The following is a 22,537-nucleotide window of genomic DNA, read 5'->3' as shown; positions in this document are numbered from 1 at the left end:
GGGCTCACTTGTAGTGATGACCCCCACAGAAAGTTGCCACTCAACCTTTCAGCCTTCAGCTTTATTGTTCCCTCTCACTGCTCTCACCAGCATCATTTTCAGCTGCAGCAGGGATTAAACACACTCTACACTACCTGCCCACTACTCCCAAAAAAACAACAGATAGACAAAGTTGGAATAGTGGCCAACATAGTGGAACAGTTGTTAGGGACCAAAACAGAACAAAAAAGAGAATATTTAAATATTCATCCGGTTGACATAAACACAGCTTCAGTTGGATGCTAATGTTTTCTATGTCTACTAGGGGTGTACCAACCTTAAAAGAAAATAATATATCAATGTTGTGATGGGAGCTTGTTGCACTGCCCCCAAGTGGCCAAAAAAACAATGCAGGTTTTAATTTGTGGTTACAATAACAGGACTCATATCAACGGCTTAAAAATGGCAAATAAAATCTTATGGAATCTACTGACCAACATAAGAGTAAACCAAAGGATACTGAATATAACATTTCTAGTCTGATGAAGTATATAAAACTATTATGTATGCATTATGTAAGTATTTTCATTTTCATTTCTGTCTGCAGCACATCACTTCTTTATGGTCTATTGCAGCTTTAAACTGTATTGAGCCTCCTCAGAAACACACAGTGCTGTGTCTCTCTCTCTTGTGCAGGTAATATCTGTGCAGTGTCTCCTCAGGCATCTTTTCCCTTGACTTTTGGACTCTAAAGAGCTGGTTAGGGAGGAAAGGAATGGGTAATTTGAGTTGGTGGTGGTGGTGGTGAAAGGGGGGAAAGTGCAGCTGGGCTGGGTTTCAGGAATTACCTGAGGAATGACAAAACATTGTTGTGCACTCCTGTGCTGACAGCGGTGATTTTGTAGACTGTTACAGTATGTGGGAGCACCAGTCCAGGCTTTAGTGTTTTTACAAAAAAAAGAAAAAACTGACTGTATGGGAAAAGACAATCTAGCATAGGTTAACCAAATATATTGTATTAAAACTAAAGTTATATTTTCACTAACTTGTTTTTCTTAGGGTGTCCTAGTTTATTGGCTGCCTGCCTGTTCACTGACAACATTTAACATTTACGTTGTTGTACTGCACAGTCTGCCTGTCTCCCCTATTCTTATCTTCAGAGGTCATAAGATGGTTGGTGTCCAAAACATAGGACTTTACCACCTGATTCCTGTGTGTGGTGAATTTTAGACAACAAGAGCACTTTGCTATTGTTGTGATTTTGTAAAATATATTTTTTTTAAAATCATGTTTCATACTACATCAGAGTTTACTTTAAAAGGATTACTTTTAATTTTTTAGGCCCATCTGTAATTTCACAATCTTTGAGTGCCTAAACGTGATTAAGTGATTTTAAAACTTACCTGAGGCCTAGACTTTTAATTGTAAGGAAGTACCTCAAGTATTGTGTCTTTTTGTACAATAGATTAGATTAAAGTGAGCTGAAAAATACGCTGATCTAATGAAGATACTTACTTAAATGTTTCCAGCTAATTATACACTACATGGGGATAACTTCCTGCTTAATGTGCTTCACTGGGCGTTACAGCAGAGGCCTGAGAAGGCAGAAGATTTATCTGACAGACACAATTACCCTGTCGGTCGTCACCTCCCTCTTGCAGCAGCCTCATCTGTTGCCATCTTTGTGTGATGACAGATTAATACACACCTGCCCTGACCTTCAGCTCACTAGCTGCCCTCTCAAATGTCAGGGGAGTGAGTTACTATGGCAACTGATGGATACCCATGTCAGCTGTTCATAAATACACTGGCAGCGGTCCAAACACTTGATGTAATCATTGTTTAAGATTAAAGGAGGTATTTCCACCTGGACAAACTTGTAAATGGACTCATCTGTGATCGTAGCACCTTGATAACACTTATGTGAGATTAGCCTCTTTTGTGTTATTATTTAGTGTCACAATCTGTAGATGTATTCCACAATAGGTTATGTGGGCACATTTTAAGTGGCAGTAAATCATAGAGGGCAGCTGAGCGACAATGAGACTATAAGTGTGCTTGCTGACATGAAGTAAGTGTTTGGTGTAATCAGGACAAAGACAGTAAAACAAGGAGGGAGAGGAAAAAACAGAAATAGTAGAAAGATACTTGTCAGAGGGAGCAGAGTAGAGTTTTCAGCCAGTCGCTGAGCTCTCATTCATGGGCAGTTGGACGTGAACACTGGGGACTCTGTGTGTATGGAGGTGATGTCTTCTGAGAGATGCTATCTTTACCTCACTGATACAAAGGCCTCATAGACAGCAGACAGTGGGCCAGAGACACAGGTCTCATATTGAGCCTCACCACTCAGCCATCACTACTGCCAGGAAGAGTGCGCCACCTACAGGTGCTGACAGACAGTGAGAATGTGGAGGTAAAGACAAGTTTTTGTGGGTACACTGCCCAGCATGTATGTGCAGCTGATGGTGTAATATGTGTATGTGTTTTTACAATTATTCACAAAAAGAAGGAAAAAAAGTCAGTCTCAAGCATCCCAAGAAGACATATTGTCTACAGTAGATTTTAAATGAATATATTCCTAAAATATATTCCCAAAGAAACTTCTCTACCCAGTGGCTCTCAGCCGCAAACCAAACTGTTCCTACCAAAGACATAAATTGTTAAAAATGGGTCACAAATATATAGGTTCATCTTTTATTAAAGGCTTAGTAATGTTTGCATACTGTAGCTTTTAGCAAATGTTACTGTATCTGGAGTAAATAATGCATTTGTTTGGGGCTATTTTCAGTTGCGTTAATACACATTTGGTGCTCTACAGCAAGATAGCAGTGTATGTGTGATAGCTTCAAAATACAGTACCCATGTTCACGGTAATGAAGGAACAAGTGTGACAGTGTGGCTCGCTGATCAGTCTTTGGACATAGAGAAAATGTGTTAGTGAGATCAGTTTGACAATATAAGAAAACTATAGCATTAGATTGATCCTGTATGGCTGGGGAGTCAAACATATGGGCTGGAGGTCCAGACTAGTCCAATCCATCCATTATCTGTAACTGCTTATCCTCATCAGGGTCACAGTGGGGTGGGAGCCTATCCCAGCTGACTTTGGGCGAGAGGCGGGGTACACCCTGGACAAGTCGCCAGCTCATCGCAGAGCACAGAGAAAAACAACCATTCACACTCACATTCACACCTACAGGAAATTTAGAGTTTATCAACCTATTTAGTGCATGTCTTTGGACTGTGGGAGGAAGCCGGAGTATCCGGAGAGAACCCACACAGACACACGGAGAACATGCAAACGCCACACAGAAAGGCCCCAGTCAGGAGCCTTCTTGGTGTGAGGTGACAGTGCTAACCACTGCACCACCGTGCATTGATTTTTTTTGAAATAAATAAGTACTATAGGTAAAAAGTAAAGTACTATATTCTTCAGTTCCAAAATACACACAACTTAACATTTTGAATGTTAAAAAACTGAATGTGGGACATATTGCTGACAAACTGCATTTCTTAAAGCTGACAGAAAGATGTGAAAGGAAACAAAATGTGTCACATACAGCATGAAAAGCTCACAAAATCTACTCACAGAAAGTGGCTGGAGAGTCGAAAAGAGAGAAAAAGTCAGAAAAAGTGATTACGTTGCTAAAAAAAAAATGAAAACACAACAGTGAACAAGGACCCAGAAACACTGAGGCACCATCTTTTAACAGACAGTTTTACTGCCATTTAGCATAACACCATCTTCTGCACTTTCAATCTCAGCTTTTGGGGAATTTTTTAAGGAAGGGAGCCTCACTGCGGCAGCTCTTAGTAGGTTTGGATGGATGACTGCTAGAGCTATTTCCTTTTGGCATACCTTAACTCTCTTCTCATGACGAGACATTCTGGCAGGCCGGAGGGAAGATGAGAATAGAGACGAGGGCAGAATGGAACGTTAGGCTTTTTTCAAAAAGTACAGATGCCAGGTGTCGTAAAACATATAAGAAGGTAAAGACATCCACAATACATTGCAAGCCACTTGCTACATTCCAAGTTTAGAGGATTTTGTCAGGAAGGAAATCCCACATCAGTGAAGAAATATCTTACCAACTCTTTCACCTCCTCTTTTTCACTCTTGCCTCCTCCCTGTCACCTAGTTTTTTTCCCCTCTTCCCACCATCTCGCTCTTTCTTTTTTTACGCCTCTGGCCCAATCATCGCACACTCTCTTTATTTTCATCTTGTCAACTCCTCCCTCTCTGATTATTTTCTTTCATATCAGATATCAGCTGATATTGAGTAAGTCCTTCATCATTTTTGCAACAACTGCAGTTTTTATTGGTAGAGTGTACGCATAAGTCACTTCATAAGCAAAAGAATAAGTTATAAAAACTTGTGCTCTCCGAGGTCTCCAAGTTTGTGGTCAGTAGAGTAGATGATAATATCTTTTATTAATAACACTCCTGCAAAGACTTGCCAGAGAAATCACAACTCACAAACATTATGTATCTGCCACAAAGCCTTTCTTTTTGTACTCCAACCATCAGTGAGTGCTGGTCACTGCAGTGGTAAGTAAAAAGAAAAATGTGCAAATGAAACCATATGTTAGTTAATCGGTGTTACCAGCTGAGTGGCTGGCAGACAGCTGATCTGTTTCCGGTGTGAGGCCATGCTGTCTGTGAGCAATTTGCATTCTTTTCTTTCAGGGTTTGACATTTTTCATCACCTTGTTAGCATAATAAAAGAAAATACAGCCTCAAAGACACTTGATAATAATAGTGTGGTCCAAGGCTTTGCAAGATGACTGGTAATTACAAAAGTGTAGCTTTTTTTAATCCTAAATGAAACACTTTTTGTCCTCTTTATGCATGACACTGGCTTTTTCCCTTTGTTTTTAAGCTCGAGCTATTACACACTTTTGTGTTTGGAACATTATCTTGGTGACTAAACTGAGACAAAGTAGGTGGAAAATAAAAAAGAGGTGGGAATTGTTCTGAGTGGGAGAAACTGGTCCATTAATATAGCTCCAATTTGTCTTTGAAAAGTGCAATGTGCAGTGAAGGGACACACCTCGGCTAAATGGGCCCTGACAGGCACTTAGAGATGCCAGAGAAAAGCACTGGTATGGGAGAAAGAAAAAAAAAACCATGAGGGAAAATGGAAAAACTAGCCTTGAGAAAATTTTCACACAAAGCAGTGGAGAGATACAGATGTATACACATATGTGCTTTTGTGAAGTGTTAATGTGAATTGGATACTTTGCAAGGGGCAAGTGAAGCGCTTTGTTTTTAATGTTCTATTTATCATAAGAAGGACTTTAATGTGGTTTCCTGTTGTTGTGCTTGATCATACTTCATACAGAGTGCCTCACATTACCAGAAAATGTGGCTATCACATGACAGTTTTGCTCTATTTTGGAAAATCTCGCAAAGGCTTGATATCTCTACCATCTGTACACTAGGAACATTGAGCAACTTCACACAGATTATGCTCCGAATACATTCCAAATACCAGCTATTTTTGCCGTATAAATGTATAACTTTATTTCTCTCTGAGTTTTCACTGGACTTCACAGGTCACTTTCCCAGACAGAATCTGTAACAAACAGTTGGTAGCTAAGCCTCTGGCCAGGTAAGGGGATTACTGTCTAACTTCAAAATGCACCACCACCTCCTCCCCCTCACTTCGTTTCAGTGCCCTGACCTGCATTTCCACCTCTAATGTTTTTCTGTCCATGTGCCTGGTTCTGTCTATCTCTCTCTCCCTCTCTCTCTCCAAGCTATTCGTGTGAAGTCTTGCCAGGTTACTGGATTCACAAGTCTATGAATATCACTGTGCCATACATTTATTGGAGCTGCCCACTGGCACGCCCTGTCCTGTCCACTAGTCCGTGTGTAACTGCATGCACACATGCCGCATTTCTCGTCAGTATTTATTGGGTCCCTCCACCCTCCCTCAGTTCAGTAATTATCAGACAAAGTAGGAGGGCAGGTCCGGTGTCCTGCAGTTACACTCCTTTCCGAGTGTGAGTAAAACCAGCCTCAGGTCATTTGGTCACTCCTTCTTTTTTTGCGTCCTTCTTACATCTGTGGTGTTTTTGCTCTCTCTCACCTTGTCTCTTTCTTTCTATGTTCATCTCTTTGGATCTCTCACCCTGCTGTCATCCCACCTTCTCTGGCATTAGTCAGCTACTGCATACCACTGTCAGTTTGACATGAAAACCTGCAGGGAGAGAAACTACTGACTCAACATGGAAATACCTCCTGACAGACAGTGATAACACACAGGAAACTACAGTTCAGTTATATAGTTACAGTTTGTTATATATAGAAAACAAATATAACACATAGCTGGCATGAAGAAATAGCATGAATTGCTATTAGTCTCATTCCAAATGAGTGTTTTTACAGCTTTTACAGCACATACCGCCTCACAAAATATCAAGCTACCACCATCACGACAGTTGTTAAAATACAGCATTGTAGGCTGACCCTGTTCAGCTACAGACAGTTCACACAGGAAGCAGTTTTATTCCTTATAAGTTGTTTTTTTATTGTTGACTGTTCAAGAACCAGAGCTAATTTGTTGGAAAAGGGGTATTTCAAAGTGGTACATGTACCATACTTTGAGAACCAGTGGTCTAGATAGTTTTAAATGGAATTACTGATAAGTGGTGCAAACAAACACAATTATTCAAACACTACTTAAGTCTTCAGTTAAGTACAGTTTCAAGTTATTTGCTCTTTACTTATGTTATTATTTTCATATTGTGCTTCTTTACGTCAACCATACTTCTTGTCCTCTACGTACATTTAGGGGGAATTGTTGTACTTTTTGTACCTCTAAATTTGTCAGCTATAGTTCCTTCTACTAGTTAGTCAGATTCAGATTACACACACACACACACACACACACACACACACACACACAAATGATGGCTATAATAACTTTACATGTAATATATTTTGGTTACAATACTCCTGTGCTAATTTTATTCAGGTAAAAATGAGACTACTTTACTTGTCAGTGTGTTAAATTAGTACGCTAATACAAAACACTATTGTGTTTCAACACTGCGGGCACTAGACTAAACAGTTTAACTCCTTCCAGCTGAAGAGAGCACAGACTTTATTCCTCGTGGGGATGAAGCATAAGTGCAGCAGAAATCCAGCCTAAGTACAGAAAAGTGACTTTGAGAAAGACTGGTGATTTATATACAGTAGCAAGCCAATGAAGTGAGTCTGATGTCTCTAAAGAGATAATCATCAGTCATGTTTATTTGAACATGTACGCATGTACACTCACTCATCACATACATTCCACGCTGCCTTCAAGGAGTAAAAGTGTTAAGATTTAATGTCTTTGTTGTTGCTGTCGGCCAATGATATTTAACTTTTCATCAGGGTTGTATATTATCCTCGGAGTCTTGTTTTGCTTTCTGTCTCTGTACCATGTCCCAACGTGCCAACGAAGAATGCTGTCTCTTTTAACTCCCCTATACCTTTAACCATTTAGATGTGTAATTACATACTGTGCAGGATGTCATAGCTGGGGGCCAAATTTACTTCAATTTTGTTAAGGGAAAAACCTTTGATAAGTTAAAAGACCAAAACTGTGAGTGTTCGATAATTACAGGCTCGGTAAAACATTTGTTCGTACGCTACACAATGAGGACAGTGTGCATGTAAACTGTCACTATATATTTTATATCATATCAGTCACGACTGCAGCTTGTGTTTTGCCACCAGCAAACTCACTCTTAAGAGCAGCCACTGTCCCCCACTGTCTTGCCAATAATCACGGTAAAGTACACCCTCTCTTACACACCCAATTTTCTATGGTCTTTACAAACATCTTTTATTTACAGTGCTAAAACCGCTTGTTGGGGCATTAACCTGTAAGTACTCTTTTCATTATCATAGTTTTGTGATTGTTAGTATAGCTGTTTGAGGCTAATATTTTGCCAGTGGTCTACTAACTGTTAGCTAGGTCAATTATAAGAGTGCAGTTGTGACAGATGTCCAGTTGGCTGAAACATTTGCAAATAACAGGCGCTGAGAAGATTTTGTGTAGCTAACGAGTACTGATCTTGCGAATGATACGTCCTGTTTTACAGCTATAATGTTAAACCAGCAGTAACTGCTTTTCCCGCCACTTTCTCAGGTTGGATACCTCCGTTAGGACACTTGGGTTTGCACTATGTGCTTAGTACTGTTCTGTGGCATAGTGTGGCAAATTTCTTCAGGGTAGTCTTAATTCGAGCAACTGTGTACTTACCGGAAATGACGATCGCAACATTTTACCGCGTTTTTTCTCCCCAAATTGCAACTAAGTTGATCATTAGCACTAACGTTTGACTGCCAAAACAGAAATATAAAACATAAACAACCAGCGGTTGCTCCTCTTTCACACGTAGCCAAAGGAAGTGTCCAGTGTCTTACCGTTATGAGTGCACCATCTGGGTCCTCACAATACACTGCATTTGGCCATAACTGACTAATTAAAGTGTGAATGCACTTATGTACTCAAAATTACGGAAGCCCTAAAAGGCCATACATACATACATTTTATTTCTGTTTTCCCGTGATAACAAGATAATTTCCTCCGTCTTCCCGAGATAACGAGATAATTAATTCAAGATCTTGAGAAAACAAAACGATAGTCTAGTCTAGTGTATTAAATCAAGTGCGCCCGTATTACGGAATCTATGGCAAATGCATGTAGTCCATGATACGGAGCGAGCAAACCTATTACGCCACTGTAAAATCCCTTTGACCCATAGTTTCTACACGTGATCTCAGGACCATGCTGACTGTTCACTCACTCAGTGTCAAGCATATTTACTGTATCATTTTTGAGCAAATTATCCTCAAAGTTCATTATTTTGAATTGAAAAGGGCATTATGTACAATATTTACTCCACTGTAAAATCTGTTTGATCCATAATTTCTGACAAAGGTTAATACACTTTGGTTAATCCCCACTCCAGTCCTGAGATCAAGTGTACAAACCTTTGTCAGAAATTATAGATCAAAGGGATTTTATGGACTACATGCATTTGTCATACATTCTGTAATACAGGCGCACTTGATTTATTCACTAGACTATCATTTTGTTTTCTCGAGATCTCTAATTAATTATCTCGTTATCACGGGAAAACGGAGGAAATTATCTCATTATCACGGGAAAATGGGTGGAATAAAATGTATGTATCTATGGCCTTTCAGGGCTTCCATGCAAAAGTGGAAGTATGGAAGTATGCAAATGGGGACACATCAGTAGTATGCTGGGCTTTTTAACAAACAGCTGCTTATTCAGACATCCAGAAGACATGGGGCAGCATTATTTGGAGTTGTCTTTCTTAGTCTAATTTTTACATTTTAGCGTTATTAACTAGCTAATTGATGACATAAAATGACATAAACACACTTAATCTAAATGGTGTGTCAACAGTTCTGCATATATATCTTCACCGAATGTGCCAGACTCATACCACAAACAGCTTATATTCTACTTACTGTATTTATTAGACTGGGCCATGTGTTTTGCTATCAGTCTTCCAACATCTGGGCTGCAGCCGGAGCTAGGAGCGCTTCCCCAGACCTTTCCTCTATCATTACCTCCTCCTGCAGCCCTGCTCACAGACTGCAAGAAATACTCTCTGTACTCTGTAAGGCTGGCAGTGCATCTGTTGTTGCTCTTTGCATTTTATTTTCTATGTCTGCGGTGCTCAGGGATGAATAATTAATTCATTTGGTATTGAGCTTTTGTTGCAAGCCATCAAACAAAAGCATCCTGGTTCAACCCAGTGGTCTATTCAGCACAGTCTAGATGCTCTAATCTAGTTTTTTATCCACAGCTCCATTCTTCCTCTCAAATCTGTGTTTGTGACCATAAACCTGTGTCAGCTGCTGCCTCAGACCAGGCTGCAAGTTGATAAGTCGAGAAGCCAAACAGCTTCTCTTCTTCATAACGAGCCAGATAGAAATCAAAATGTATTTATTTGGTTCTCAGAGGGTAAGAGGTTTATAAACTCTGTACCCTTCGACCACCGAGCCCCATCCCCTCCTCCCACATCCACATCCTCCTCTGCTTTCCCAGACACCCTTGTTAACATGCCTACCGCTCTCTGAGCCTCTGCCAGTAGGGAAATAATAAACAGATTCTTTTTTTCGAGTTCACTTAACATCAATCATCACTTTGCTCACCACTGCCCTCGCTGTGGTTGACTTTGGTGATTCTCATTAACAAAATTACTCTCTCTAAGCTCTACAGTGCTCGACTCTGAGTCCTTCAATTTACACTTTACTGAACCCGTTACTTAATTCAAGGAGGAGTTACTGGGGGTTTGCAGAAAAAAAAACAGAAAACAACACTTGGTTGCTGAATAACTTGAGGCCCTTCTAGTTTACATGACAAAGTCTTTAGTCTCAGTCATTCTGCTGGACATGAAGATAGCCTGATGTGAGACCTGGATGCTTTCTAGGTGATAGAGGCTCCTATAACCATTTATACAGAACACAAACACAAACCCTGATTTTAAGCTGATTAATAAGAGACACAATCTAATTATTTTGTTTATTAGGAACCAAATTCCATTTTGAAACAAGTCAACAAGTCTGGACGATTGTACGATTTACAAGCCTTTTAAATCCAATTGTGTGCCCATGAAGCAAGCGAGACAGACCTCACAATCAAAACAAGTTTTATCATCCCCTGAAGTACCAACACATGGTGCCCAAATTTTTGTAAATGACCCTTTTATCTCTAACATAGTGTGTGGTTATAGACAAGTAAACACTAGATTTTGTATTTGAATTGAATGCTTACACATTTATGATCCAAATCTTCCCTGGACAGATTAAACTGTTTTTTTCTAGACCTGCAAAACAACTCTTTGTATTTATAATGTACTATTATTACAAAATAACTACAGATACATATTATATTATTATCACAGTGTGTTAATTATACTACCTTTGTGCTGCCCACCTTTGTGTACACATACATAATGTAGTTAATAGTTTTTAGGTCCATCATGTCCTTTGATTCAGGTTTGTCTTTTGTTACTGGACTGTGTGAGTTGAGGAATTTATGTCAGGCAGACTTTGTTGCATAGTTGATCCCACATTTATTTGCATGAAAACAGAGCTTCAGTTAGTAAATAGTGCCATCTTGTGGTGAGACATTTTTTTACAGGTCTGAAAATCCATCTTTGTTCCTGTCTTATTTTCTGTTTTGTTGAAGTAGAAAATAACAGGCCAGCTTGAATAAAATGTCATTTGAACCTTCCTATCTTCCCTGTTCACAGGAGTCATTTTACAGAGCAAGAGGAAGTAGCTGAAACGGCACACCACAATAGAGGCAGTATGTTTAACGGACAGGAAACATTACATTGACATTCTTTAAATGACAACACTTTTAATGTATGTTTTCACTCCAGCATGAAATTAAAGTATTGGATGGTGCAATGAAAATACTTTCTAGGATTCTTTTGCTAACTTTAAATTTTTAGGATTTTTATTTGAAGTGATCTTTTATTTCCCCTTTTTCTTAATTAATCTGTCTCTACATTCTGTCATACAGTTACAGGATGGAAGATGACTCAGTCCAACTTGACTCAACTAGCTCCACCTCCACCAGAGAGCCCCATGTGACCTAGTGTCAGGGTGAGGCTCTGGGTGCACTTGTTTCCGAGGGTTCAACAGCTACACGGAACAAAGCGGCCTAAGGCTCGAACATAGTGAGAGAGGTGCTGTGTTCCTGCAGCCATGGACTACCAACAGAAACTGGCCGAAAAACTCGTCATCCTCAATGAGAGAGGGAATGGGGTGCTAATACGAATGAACTACATTAAGAAGGTGAGGGAGAGTAGGAATGTTTATAAAGGCAAGTTGTCTGTGAACAGAAACGAGAAAAAAGGAACTTGACTTTCATTTCTTGTGTTTTGGCTTGGTCTTGGTTTGTATGTGCGTACAGTTATTACATGATATAAAGATACATCTAAGAGTAGACATATGAGTACATAATTATTCACTACTTAGAAATCAATTAAACTTGAATTATATTTTTAATTGTTTCCATTCCTCTTATCAGTTTCCATTGAACAGTTTAAAGGAAACAAGAGCTCGACTGTACAGATAACAACCACATTTGTATCTACAATACAAAGAGTAATAACTGTATAAAGCCAAACATGTTAAAGTACTTTTTTTGTAATGCGCAAAAGTACTCAAGATGCAAACTGCCAGTAATAACCCAGTAGTGTCAAAGTGGAGAAACCCTCCAGTAGCTGCAACTTAAACTGCAATAATAAAATGATATGAGATAATTTTTTTTTTTAAAAACATGGTCTGTGTGTTCTAACTTTGTTGAATAGGCAGCGCTGTCTTCCAAATGCAGCTGAGCTTATTTCTCCAAAGAGGAAGTGCAAACAGGAAGTCAGTCTGAGCTGTCAGTCACCTCGAACTTCAGTTGTTCTGAACGGATTGTTGTGAAATCTCACAATAGAAGCAAGCCGACCTGTAAATGATATAACATAGTTATATATAGAGCTTGATTGGTTAATTTGGCAGGAAATGACACACTCCTCATGAGATAATACAATGCGTTTTCTGTAACCCTGTGTGAGCATGTGTATACACATACGCTATGCGTACATTAACCAGGAGAAGAAGTGAAAGAGCAGTCACATATCGAACCATTTTCATGCCTCGCCCAGTGAGTGTTGCTGAGCATGCATGCTTCACACTAGCTGCAGTCTTTTACTGCCAGTTTCTAAAACGCCCCACTGGAGCAGTTTGGGGTTAACTATCATGCTCAAGGTCACCTTGAGGGTGTTTGTAAAATGAGGTGGGGAAAGCAGCCCACAGACATCTAAGTTACTCTGAGGATTCAGTCACTTTCTTCTGGCAGGCTTTTCAAATCACTGGGTGAAAAATGAGAACCTCAGAACCTACACAGGATGATGACAGAGCACGAAAAATGTGTTAGAAATTGTGTTATTTCACAAACTACACATCTTTATCATTTCCTCTGTTACAGACCTGTGCAGACCCGAAGACGCGGCCATCTCTCCTGACAGAAAAAAGCATGGAGCCCGCCGTCAAGTACATCAACAAGAAATTCCCAAACATTGACTTCAGAGGAGGCATTGTAAGCATGACTGCATCCTTTGCTCAAGCTTAAGTTGTTTTCACTTTGAGTTCTACACATATTTTCATGTTTTATTGATACAAGAGGTTTGTTTGTTCTCAGTCAGTTTAAATTGTGATGCACTGAAAACATGACTATGATATTAGGTTGAATCATCATGTTCACATCAATCCTGCTTTGATAGGTGCATCCGCCCCATGTACGAAGGCCGAGCAGCGTCATTTGCTGCATGTCGTTCCCCATCTCTCTGTCCCCACATTTGTGTCACTCTTCAGCTGTATCTGTCAAAAATCAAGCTTGAAAAAGTATCAAGTAAATATCTTAATAAGATGGTGAAACAGTCTACCTGCTTCATTATATTTGACCAGTGAATGAAAATGTGTCTTTATTGTTTATTTCAGCAAAATCTGACAAACATCCAGCGACAGAAATCTGAAGTGATGGCAGCCACATCAACTTACTACGACTCTTTCCTGGATGTCATTGAGTTCAGGGTGATTGTCTTCCTTTCTCTGTTTTAACGTTTCAGATTTGCTTTGTAGACATGACATGATGAGAGCCTACTGTAACATCAGAGGATGGAACAGAAGCATATTTACATTAACGTGTGGTGAAAAACAAAGAAAAATAAAGAAATGGATTTATTAATTTTTCTTTAAATATGAAAACAAGATAATGAAGGACAATGATGGATTTTTGCAGTGCTCTCTCTCTCTCTCTCTCTCTCTCTCTCTCCCTCTCTGTGTGTTTACTTCTGCACACCTATTATTTCAGGCATTTCAGTTTTTCCAGAATAAATTTACACATAAAGTGGTTTATTCTGGTATAGGAAAATAATTGATTTATTCCAAATATCAAGGACAGTGAGCTGACTGTGGTTTGGTGCAGTTTGTTACACCTCCCTTTACATTTGCATATTCCTGTGATGGAGGTCGCAGCCCGAACAAGGCATCATCAGTATTTGTTAGATTAAAAATATCACACTGTTGTAGAAATCTACAATGTAAATGTTTCTGTACAGGTTTTCCTTTTTTTATCTAATGCCTCTTTGTTTTTCACTCAGGACCACGTGTATGAGCTGCTGAACACCATAGATGCTTGTCAGTGCTTCTTTGATATTGTAAGTTTTTACTGCGGGGGTTGTGATAGTCTTAAATCAGCGAAAGCTCTGAAGTCTTACCCAACATCTGCTGATAATCCGACAAAAAACCCACTCACACACTTTATTCATTCTGCTACTATGCTGTTTACTCCTGCCTGCTGCATCCTACAGGTTGTGTTTTCTCTCCCCCACCCTCCTCCTCTTCAGTTTGTCAGTTTTTTTTATTATCATAATTACCACCTCGTGCCTTGTGCATTATGTATGTCCTGCTGTGTATTTCAGTAAGCTGTGTCTCCTGTGATATGATCTGTGCAGCTCTTGTGGGTATTTTAAACATTTCATGGGAACACAAACATGCTGCTTGGATTTATTTGAGGAGCATCTCTCAGCACCTCTTTGAATGAATTCATATTATTGCAGCCGTAACCCATTTTGCATTTTCCCTTGACATAAAATGACTTCTGATGTAATTCCTTTTTAAAGTGTCACATAATATTAAAGTGATATTTCTCCCTAAATCATAAACCATCCACACCCCTCGGTTTGAAAGAAATCCAATCTAGTGGAGACGTTGTTTTGAGGCTTGTTTATGCATGCTCAGCCACTTTTCTCTGTCAGTAAGGAAAGTACAACCTTTTTACTGTCACTTCACAAGCCTGGGGTTGTGATTCATAGTCAAAAGGTTTTAGCTGAGCTGTGTAAATATAATAATACTGTATCCACAGTATATCTTTGGAGCTACTGACATTTTGATTTAATTTCAGTCCATCAACTTTGACTTCACCAAAAACTACCTGGACCTGATCACCACCTACACGTCCGTTATCATAACGCTCTCTCGCATCGATGACAAGAAGGCACTGGTGGGCATGTTCAACTGTGCCCATGAGATGACCAACGGGAGCAGGTGAGAAAACAGATGCTAGGTGACATTGTAGATGCAGTACAGAGTAATTTGATGGAAGGATGGATGTGTTTTCCATTTATTCACCGATAGATGATAATCAAGACATCAAGGTTTTGTTTACTTTCTATCTATGACAAACGCCTCCTTTAAGTGCTTCAGTTGATGTCATTGTGAGTCTCCACATCCATCAATGAGACTATATTTTACTGATCCTCATGATTAATTAGAATTTTAATTGCCACAGACATCAACAGCCCACAGCTGACCTTTTCTGAGTGCCAAGTGCTACTCTGACATTTTGTGTCGCCCACTTTGCATGATATTTATTTATTTAATTGCAAAAAAAAATCAAGATGTTCATCTGGATTCGAGACATGAGCTGGGAACACAAACATATACATTTTAACATCACTTGTGACTTGCACAACCCACGTAGGTAGCAATACACCGTTGAGATTGAAACAGTCTCAGCTCTATATTATTTTTTCTACCTAAAACAAAGCTGTATAAAATTATGGAATTTCTAGAATAAAAGACTTTTATTCATTACTACAATCCCTGTAGGTAATGCCAGTCTGGCACAGTACTGAAAATGCTGTATTATTAATATTATTATTATAATGTCCTAGTTCATTTTGTGTTTCACCTTCCTGCATTGATTAATTATATACTGTAATGAATCCTGCAGTGACCCGTCCTACCCACGGCTCAGCCAGATGTTTGTGGAGTATGAACATCCTTGGAAGAAGCTAACCGAGGAGTTTGGCCCTCACACAAGGGTAAGATCAGTGTGACACACAAATGTTAAGTTCAATTTAACCTACATCAATGCAGAAACATTTCGATATTTTTATTTAGAACATTAATAATAAATGATACACACTTCTGTTTTGTCTCACTACATTGCTACACCTTTGGGTGTAAGTCCTCTGTGGCCACTTGACATGACATCTCATTCCAAAACCATTATTATTGACTTGCGGACTCAACAGCTGTTAAAGGGACAATCTTGGGACTTGGCTGCAGGGATTTTCTCTTATTCAGCAACAAGACCAATAGCACATCACTAAAATATATGTCTAGAATATTACTGTGTACTGTAGAATTAAGACTTCCCTTAACTGGAGCTAAGGGCCCAGGTCCAAACCATGAAAAACAGCCCCAGACTGAAAGTACATAAATGTATGTGAATGTATGACTGCCAGAATTACAGCTCAGCAGTATCTTCCTAGTGCTTTACACATGGCTAACACATTAAAATATAAATTACAGAACAAAAGTACAAATTATTTATACTTTTATTTACTTCTTTAAGTCTGTCTGTGTGCTGGATCATTAAATATGCCAATGTGAAAAAAAATTAAACCACAGCTTTTGAGACTGCCGCATGTTTTTGCTATAATTTGCTTTAAAGTGTTGCCATCTCTCTATGTTTGCCTTTTCATCTCTCCAGCGTCCTCACTCACTGTTTTCCTTTCCTTCTCTGTCTGTCTCCCAGTCTGTGACGGCGGCGTTGCTGTCTCTGAAGATGGTCTACCCACGCAGGAACCTGCCAGCAGAGCAGTGGCGGAGCGCCCAGCTTCTCAGCCTGCTCAGTGCTCCAGCTACCATGCTGGAACCAGCCTGCTGCGACACTGTGAGTCCGCCCTCTCGTCACCTCTCCTCCTGTATTTATCTCTGACAGAGGAAGAAAGAGAGAAGAAGGGCGGTAGTGTCTAAAATATGTTTTTTTCCAGTGATGTCAGGCACAGAAATGAGAGAAGGCGTCACAGCTGAAAGATGCAATAACAGTATATGTAATGTCTTGAAGGTCACAGACAGTCCTCTTAATGCTATTGACTCTCTGTCCCATTTTCCCCCTTCCCTTCCATTATAGAGCTATCATTTATAAAATGATTTATTATATTGTGTTTTGACCTCTCTGCTCCTCCCTGAACTTTTATTTCTACCATCTCCCTCCCTTCTGCATGGTCATCCTCTCTGCTTTCTTTGAATACGACCATTACGGCCCCCTGTTGCCCCTGGCTTCCTCATAAAAGAACCACTAGTCCAGCCAAGTACGGGGCCTGTAGGCAACAATTTTTCTCATGAAAAGATACAATATATTTCAAAGGAAATTACAGCCAATCATTTAGAGGACCACCGTGTAGGATTTAATAGAATTTAGCAGTGTAGTTGCTGATTGCAACACCCTCACTTTCTTCCAAGTGTGAAGGAGAAACTACGTTGGCAAAGAAACACGTGAAAGGTCTAGAGCCAGTGTTTAGTTTGTCTATTCTGGGCTACTGCATAAAACATGCTCGACTCCATGGAAGAGCACTTTCTATAGATATAAAAGTCTCATTCTTATGTCACAAAAACAAAACAATCCTAATTTTCAGGTGATTATACACTAAAAAAAACATAGTTATACATATTATATTGCATTTCGGCCATATTCTCTAAATAGAGCCCCCTAAATCTTACACATTGGACCTTAAGAGTCTTTAGAGAATAATAATGGGTCTCTGGAGTTACATTATAAACCACATTCAGGGAGGATTGAGTAGAACAAGAATAAAGCAGCAAAGAAGATCCTGATGGCTACTATATGGTTCAACTGACAGGTTGATTTTGAAGTTTACATATAAGATTGCAGTGAGTCTGTCTTTGTTGTCAGTTAATGAGCTCGTTGTTCACCACAGATGGCATGTGAATATCTGTCTATGGAGGTGATGGAGCGGTGGATTATTAGTAAGTATTACACATCCTTTCACACATGACTGAAAAACAACAATAGAATATATAGGATATTATTACTTGTGAAAGAATCGACGTTCAGAGGCAGTTAATGCTGTGTGTGCATGTAACGTGTTGAAAACGTGATGTGTGAGAAGAAATAAAAAGCTTTGTACTCAAATCAGTTTCTCAGAAAACAGCTTTTAGCAAAAGATTCTTAAATTTAATGAATGCAGCAGTGATGTTCCAGCCCCACAGTATGCATCACAAATGTCTGACTGATTGTGCTCCTTCTAGTCGGCTTCCTGTTGTGTCACACCAGCCTGAATACAAACCAGGCCTCCCAGGAGCTGTGGAAAATGGCTCTGCGGAGCGGCTTGTTCCTCAATCTCACCAGAGATGAGGTGCTCAACATACACAAGGTCTCAGAGGACCTCCTCGACAGCTTCAAAGGGTACGTAAGCTGCACTGCTATAGTGTACTATCTCCACATTGTGAGAAAGAATCCCAGATGAATTAAAAATTAAAAAGCAAGATAATAGGAAATGGGCGCAAGATAAAGCACCCTCATAAATATCAGACAAAACTGAGAACTGAGTTAAAAATTAAGCCAGTTCTCATGTCACCGCCTGAGAGTCCTCTCGTCTGGTCTCTTTTAATGTTCATTAATTCTGATATAAAGAGCTGGACTGAGCCTGTATCTGAAACAATAAAGCTAAAAACATACATCCAATTAAAAAGATTGTGAATGTTCTTAATAAATAAAATGGCAGAAATGACAAAGTGTTTAAAAGAACACTTGACAACATAGTCAGCACAAAGGATTTCTGTGTTTGAATTCAGTAAAAGTAGCGTAATCTAAAATTCTAGAAAGTTTTGTGTTGAATGCATTTTAACAGTTAACCAGTTTTATATAGATATCTATATCATATACAGTATATCATAAGGCAACTATTAAGTAAATAATACACACTATATAGCAATCTTTAGGAACTTCCATAGACAATATTTGACAATGACCTGTGCGTTTCTCGGACAATAAGGTAATAAACATGTTGAACATTGTCCCACATCTCCACATGCAGCAGCAGGGAGGAAAACTGAGAGGAGGAGAGTGAGCAGAATTACAACTCTCAGACTTAATTAGTTGCTTTCTGCTACACACTGCAGCTATATACAATATGATCAAACGGTCAAAATGCCAACGTAAAGTATTCTTAACACCTGAGGCATTGTTTCTATTTCTAACAGCTTAATTTATTAGCCTCAACTCTGACTGATTCATCTTGAAGGGTAAATAAGTTTAGACCAATAATGGTTGTAGGCGAGGCATTTTAATCCTGCCCCCCCTGATAATTGAGGCAAGAAATGTGTCACAGGTGAATGAAATCATTGAAATGTCAGCAAACATTAAAACATTTCACCAACATAACTGCATAACCTATGTGAATCACAATTGCACACTGCTGAATGTTTATTTAATCTTTGACCTGAACAAATGCTGTTCATGCTGCAGTTCTTCATAATCGGGGCTGTATGACTGCATTCACTTTTCTAACCTTCTGCCAAGTCGTTATACAATACACATATAACTGATGGATCAGGTGAGATAAATCAGAAAAAGTATAATCCGGAAAAAAAAAGAAATGCAACTTGGTGATGACGGCTCGGTCTTTCCTCAGGCTTTCAGCGCCTGGTTCCTTTCTGGGACTTCTCCTTTCTTTGGCATCGGCTTCTTTTGCTTCCTGTAGCGAGCTGCGCTGATGCTCTCGGCGCAGTGCTGGGCTGCAACTAAGGGGTTATCAAGTGGAAGAGGTGGATGCAGAAGGAAGAGAAGATGAGGGAAGAAGACAGAACCATAGGGGAGAATTCAGCCCAACAGATATTGGGTAACATGCTCAAAGACAAGCATGGGAGTTTTGCACTGAAGCACTCAAAAACTAAAATACTTTAGTCATGTTTTCATCAAGGGATTAGAGAAACAACACCACATTAACAACTCCAGAGTTTAGACTTGTCTTATCATTTTGTTCAAATTCTCAAGTTCTGTCCTTGCCTCCAGCTAAACCCACTGACCAAGCTGTGACTAGTGTGCTTAATCTGGATATAGAATTGGCAGAATCAATCTGTGCGGGATAATTAGTTTCTTTAAAACCTGAAATAGCTTCACCTGGTCATTGAGGTTGCACTGCTCAGCACATATCTCTAAAACAACAGTGCTGGTCAGCTTGGCTATCTGCTCCAGAAGGTCCACACAGGCGCAGACTCCTCTTCTCCATTACCTCTATCTACACACCAGACAGTGGCAAGTGCAGTAGTGCAATCAATGTGACAACGACAGAAGACAACATTAAGCATTTACCAAGGCACAGAACACAACACACATAGTACACCACATATTCCAAAAATAATAATCCTTTCTCACATTTAGTTCACTTTTTACTGTACACGAACTGCTTTAAATGGAAAAAAGCTGTTTATAATTTTACTTATGTGATTTTACTAGCAAAGAATATCTCAGTACTGAGGAATAAAGTCAAAAATGTTGTTTATGTTTAAAAATGTGTGCTTTCATGTGCAGCTCTGACTAGAAGTGCTAGAAATCAATTTCGTGTAGAGCGAAACAGTGTATTATTCACTGCTCCTGAGATTAATAGCTTTGTCGCAAATGACTGAACACTGACCTCTTCTGGACAGAGAGGGTTTCCACAATAGCTGAAGTGAGAACAGACAGACGGGAAGGCCATGAGGTAACGCTTCATGGTCATCTCCTCGCTGCTCTGGCAAAACATCTCTCAAAGACACGCGGGAGAAGCTGGGAAACAAAAAAAACAAAGAAGAATCAACAAAGGAGGAGAGAAGAAGAGAGAGAGAGGAGAGGAGAGGAAGGAGAGAGGAGAGAGAGGAGAGGAGAGGAGAGGAGAGGAAGACTGACCTGAGTATGACCCTCAGACTTCTCCTGTAGAAGTCGTCCACGCTGTCCACCATCCTGGTGTGAAACTGAATCAGTTTCATCACCTTCGCTAATCAGTGTAGTCCTTTAGTGGAAGATTGGCCTTGTTCACACTTGTGTAGGCCTTGTGTAGGAGACAAAGAAAATCTTAAGGGCATTCGCAATTTTAAAATACAACTGAATGTTGGGTAATACTTTATAGTTGTGACAAACCTACTACCTGCAATCTCAACCAGTCCAGTCTAATTGCTCTGAGGTCAAACTCCTCTTTGTTTCCACTGCAGAGTAAAATGAAATCCATCAATATTCAAATTAAATTTATATGTGCATTTTAAAAAGAGAAACAATACTGGGTTACTGGGCTAAGATGATCTGCGGTATTATGCTTGTTTTACCTTGTTTGATTGATAGAGCAGACAGGGTGGAGACGAATGAGCTCATCAGGACTGACTCCTCTTCTGGACATACATAAATGTCTGCAGAGGAGAAAACTGATCTTAATACATACGGAAGATGGAGAAATGGATGCATTCAGTAATTAGACATTGTTGGTCAAGTATCTACCTGTATGGTGTCATGAGAAGCAAGGCGTCAAACTGTGCCAGGACTGCACGTGGAGCGTTGAACTACATGGTTGTACTTTTTCATCAGAGCTCTTAACTTCTCCATGTGGAACAGATTCTGCCATCTGCTGGGAAAACAGAAAAAGCAAAAAGACTTTAGAATAATTGCAACTCGCACTGTTAGGAACATCTGAACAGTGGAGTTGCACCGAGGGAGACATTAGACAGTGGTTCATGTCCTCTGCACCTATGACCTACTTGTCAATGTAGTCTCAGGCATCTTTATCTTTGGCATATTCTCAGAGTGTCTGACTAGCACAGGACCTCGTCACGGGAAAACGACAGAGCCATGAAGACGAACAGGGCCTTGGGGATTGATTGGCACACAGATCAGAAAAGAAAAGGGAAGTTTAGGAAGAGTCTCAACAAGATTCATGATCACTATGAAATGAGGGGTCATTCCCTATTAATCTCCAAAAATTCCCCAAAGTCCAAGATGTCTGCGGGGGTGGAAACATTTTTTTTTCTTATCACTTCCAGTAATGAAATGACTTCTAAAGCAGCTCTTATTGTCATTCTTCTACCTTTGGTCCCAAAGTCCAGGTTCCCCTCCAGAACTTTGTATAATTCTTTCAGCGCCCCTCTCAGAAAGTGCCTCCTCTCTCTGTGCATAGCTCCACTGGTAATAACACGGGTTAAGGTTAGGACATTGCTCCCACAGTTAATTCCAAGAAAATCAGTGAATATTTGTGACTCAAAAGTGATAAAAACTTTCTTAATTTTGTGCCAGTCTCACCAGTTGACTAAACATGCTCGCGAGTCCTGATGTCTGCAATGCGCTTGCTATATTGATTAAAAACAAAGAAAATGCAAAAAGAGATCAATCACAGAGTCAGAAAATATATGTATTAATTTGCAGTGGAAACAGTTTCATCTTGTCTAACTGCTGTACTGTAATCTCTAGTTTTCTTTCTAACGTCTATAATCTATGCTCTCCTTCTCCAAAACTCTTAAACTTGTTATTATGTTTTGATGTTTTTACACTGAAGAAAATTTGAGATTGATTGCCATACTCATTTTAAGTTGGTCACTTCAGTGGGCATTTATATGTTCGATTTAGGTAAAATACTATATCTACTCTACCAGTGTGTTATTTACTCATAGTTGCCTTAGATATGC

The 22,537-nt window shown here is 39.5% G+C and overlaps 1 protein-coding gene and 1 long non-coding RNA gene across 3 annotated transcripts in view; one reads left to right on the top strand and one right to left on the bottom strand.

The window, feature by feature from the left end:
* Positions 1–11,612: 11,612 nt before the first annotated feature.
* nckap1l (NCK associated protein 1 like) overlaps positions 11,613–22,537 on the top strand; it is a 25,284-nt gene continuing 14,359 nt past the window's right edge. The window contains exons 1-9 of one of the 2 annotated variants that reach the window (XM_019270731.2): positions 11,613–11,821; positions 13,005–13,115; positions 13,517–13,609; positions 14,179–14,235; positions 14,982–15,124; positions 15,813–15,903; positions 16,623–16,760; positions 17,809–17,857; positions 18,140–18,296. In XM_019270731.2, the coding sequence (XP_019126276.2) occupies positions 11,732–11,821; positions 13,005–13,115; positions 13,517–13,609; positions 14,179–14,235; positions 14,982–15,124; positions 15,813–15,903; positions 16,623–16,760; positions 17,809–17,857; positions 18,140–18,296 (929 nt within the window). In that variant the 5' untranslated portion in view covers positions 11,613–11,731. The remainder of the gene's footprint in view (positions 11,822–13,004; positions 13,116–13,516; positions 13,610–14,178; positions 14,236–14,981; positions 15,125–15,812; positions 15,904–16,622; positions 16,761–17,808; positions 17,858–18,139; positions 18,297–22,537) is intronic. The other variant, XM_010732085.3, reaches the window with a different exon arrangement.
* LOC113745906 (uncharacterized) lies at positions 20,838–21,272 on the bottom strand. The gene is made up of 3 exons (XR_003462473.1): positions 21,191–21,272; positions 21,016–21,073; positions 20,838–20,919 (listed from the first exon to the last, which is right to left on the bottom strand). It is a non-coding gene; the product is annotated as an uncharacterized LOC113745906 (long non-coding RNA).

Source organism: Larimichthys crocea, chromosome VI (assembly GCF_000972845.2).
Source record: "Larimichthys crocea isolate SSNF chromosome VI, L_crocea_2.0, whole genome shotgun sequence".
Classification (NCBI taxonomy): domain Eukaryota; kingdom Metazoa; phylum Chordata; class Actinopteri; family Sciaenidae; genus Larimichthys; species Larimichthys crocea.
Note: the sequence above shows the minus strand (reverse complement) of the source record. Positions and strands in the feature narration are given on the sequence as shown.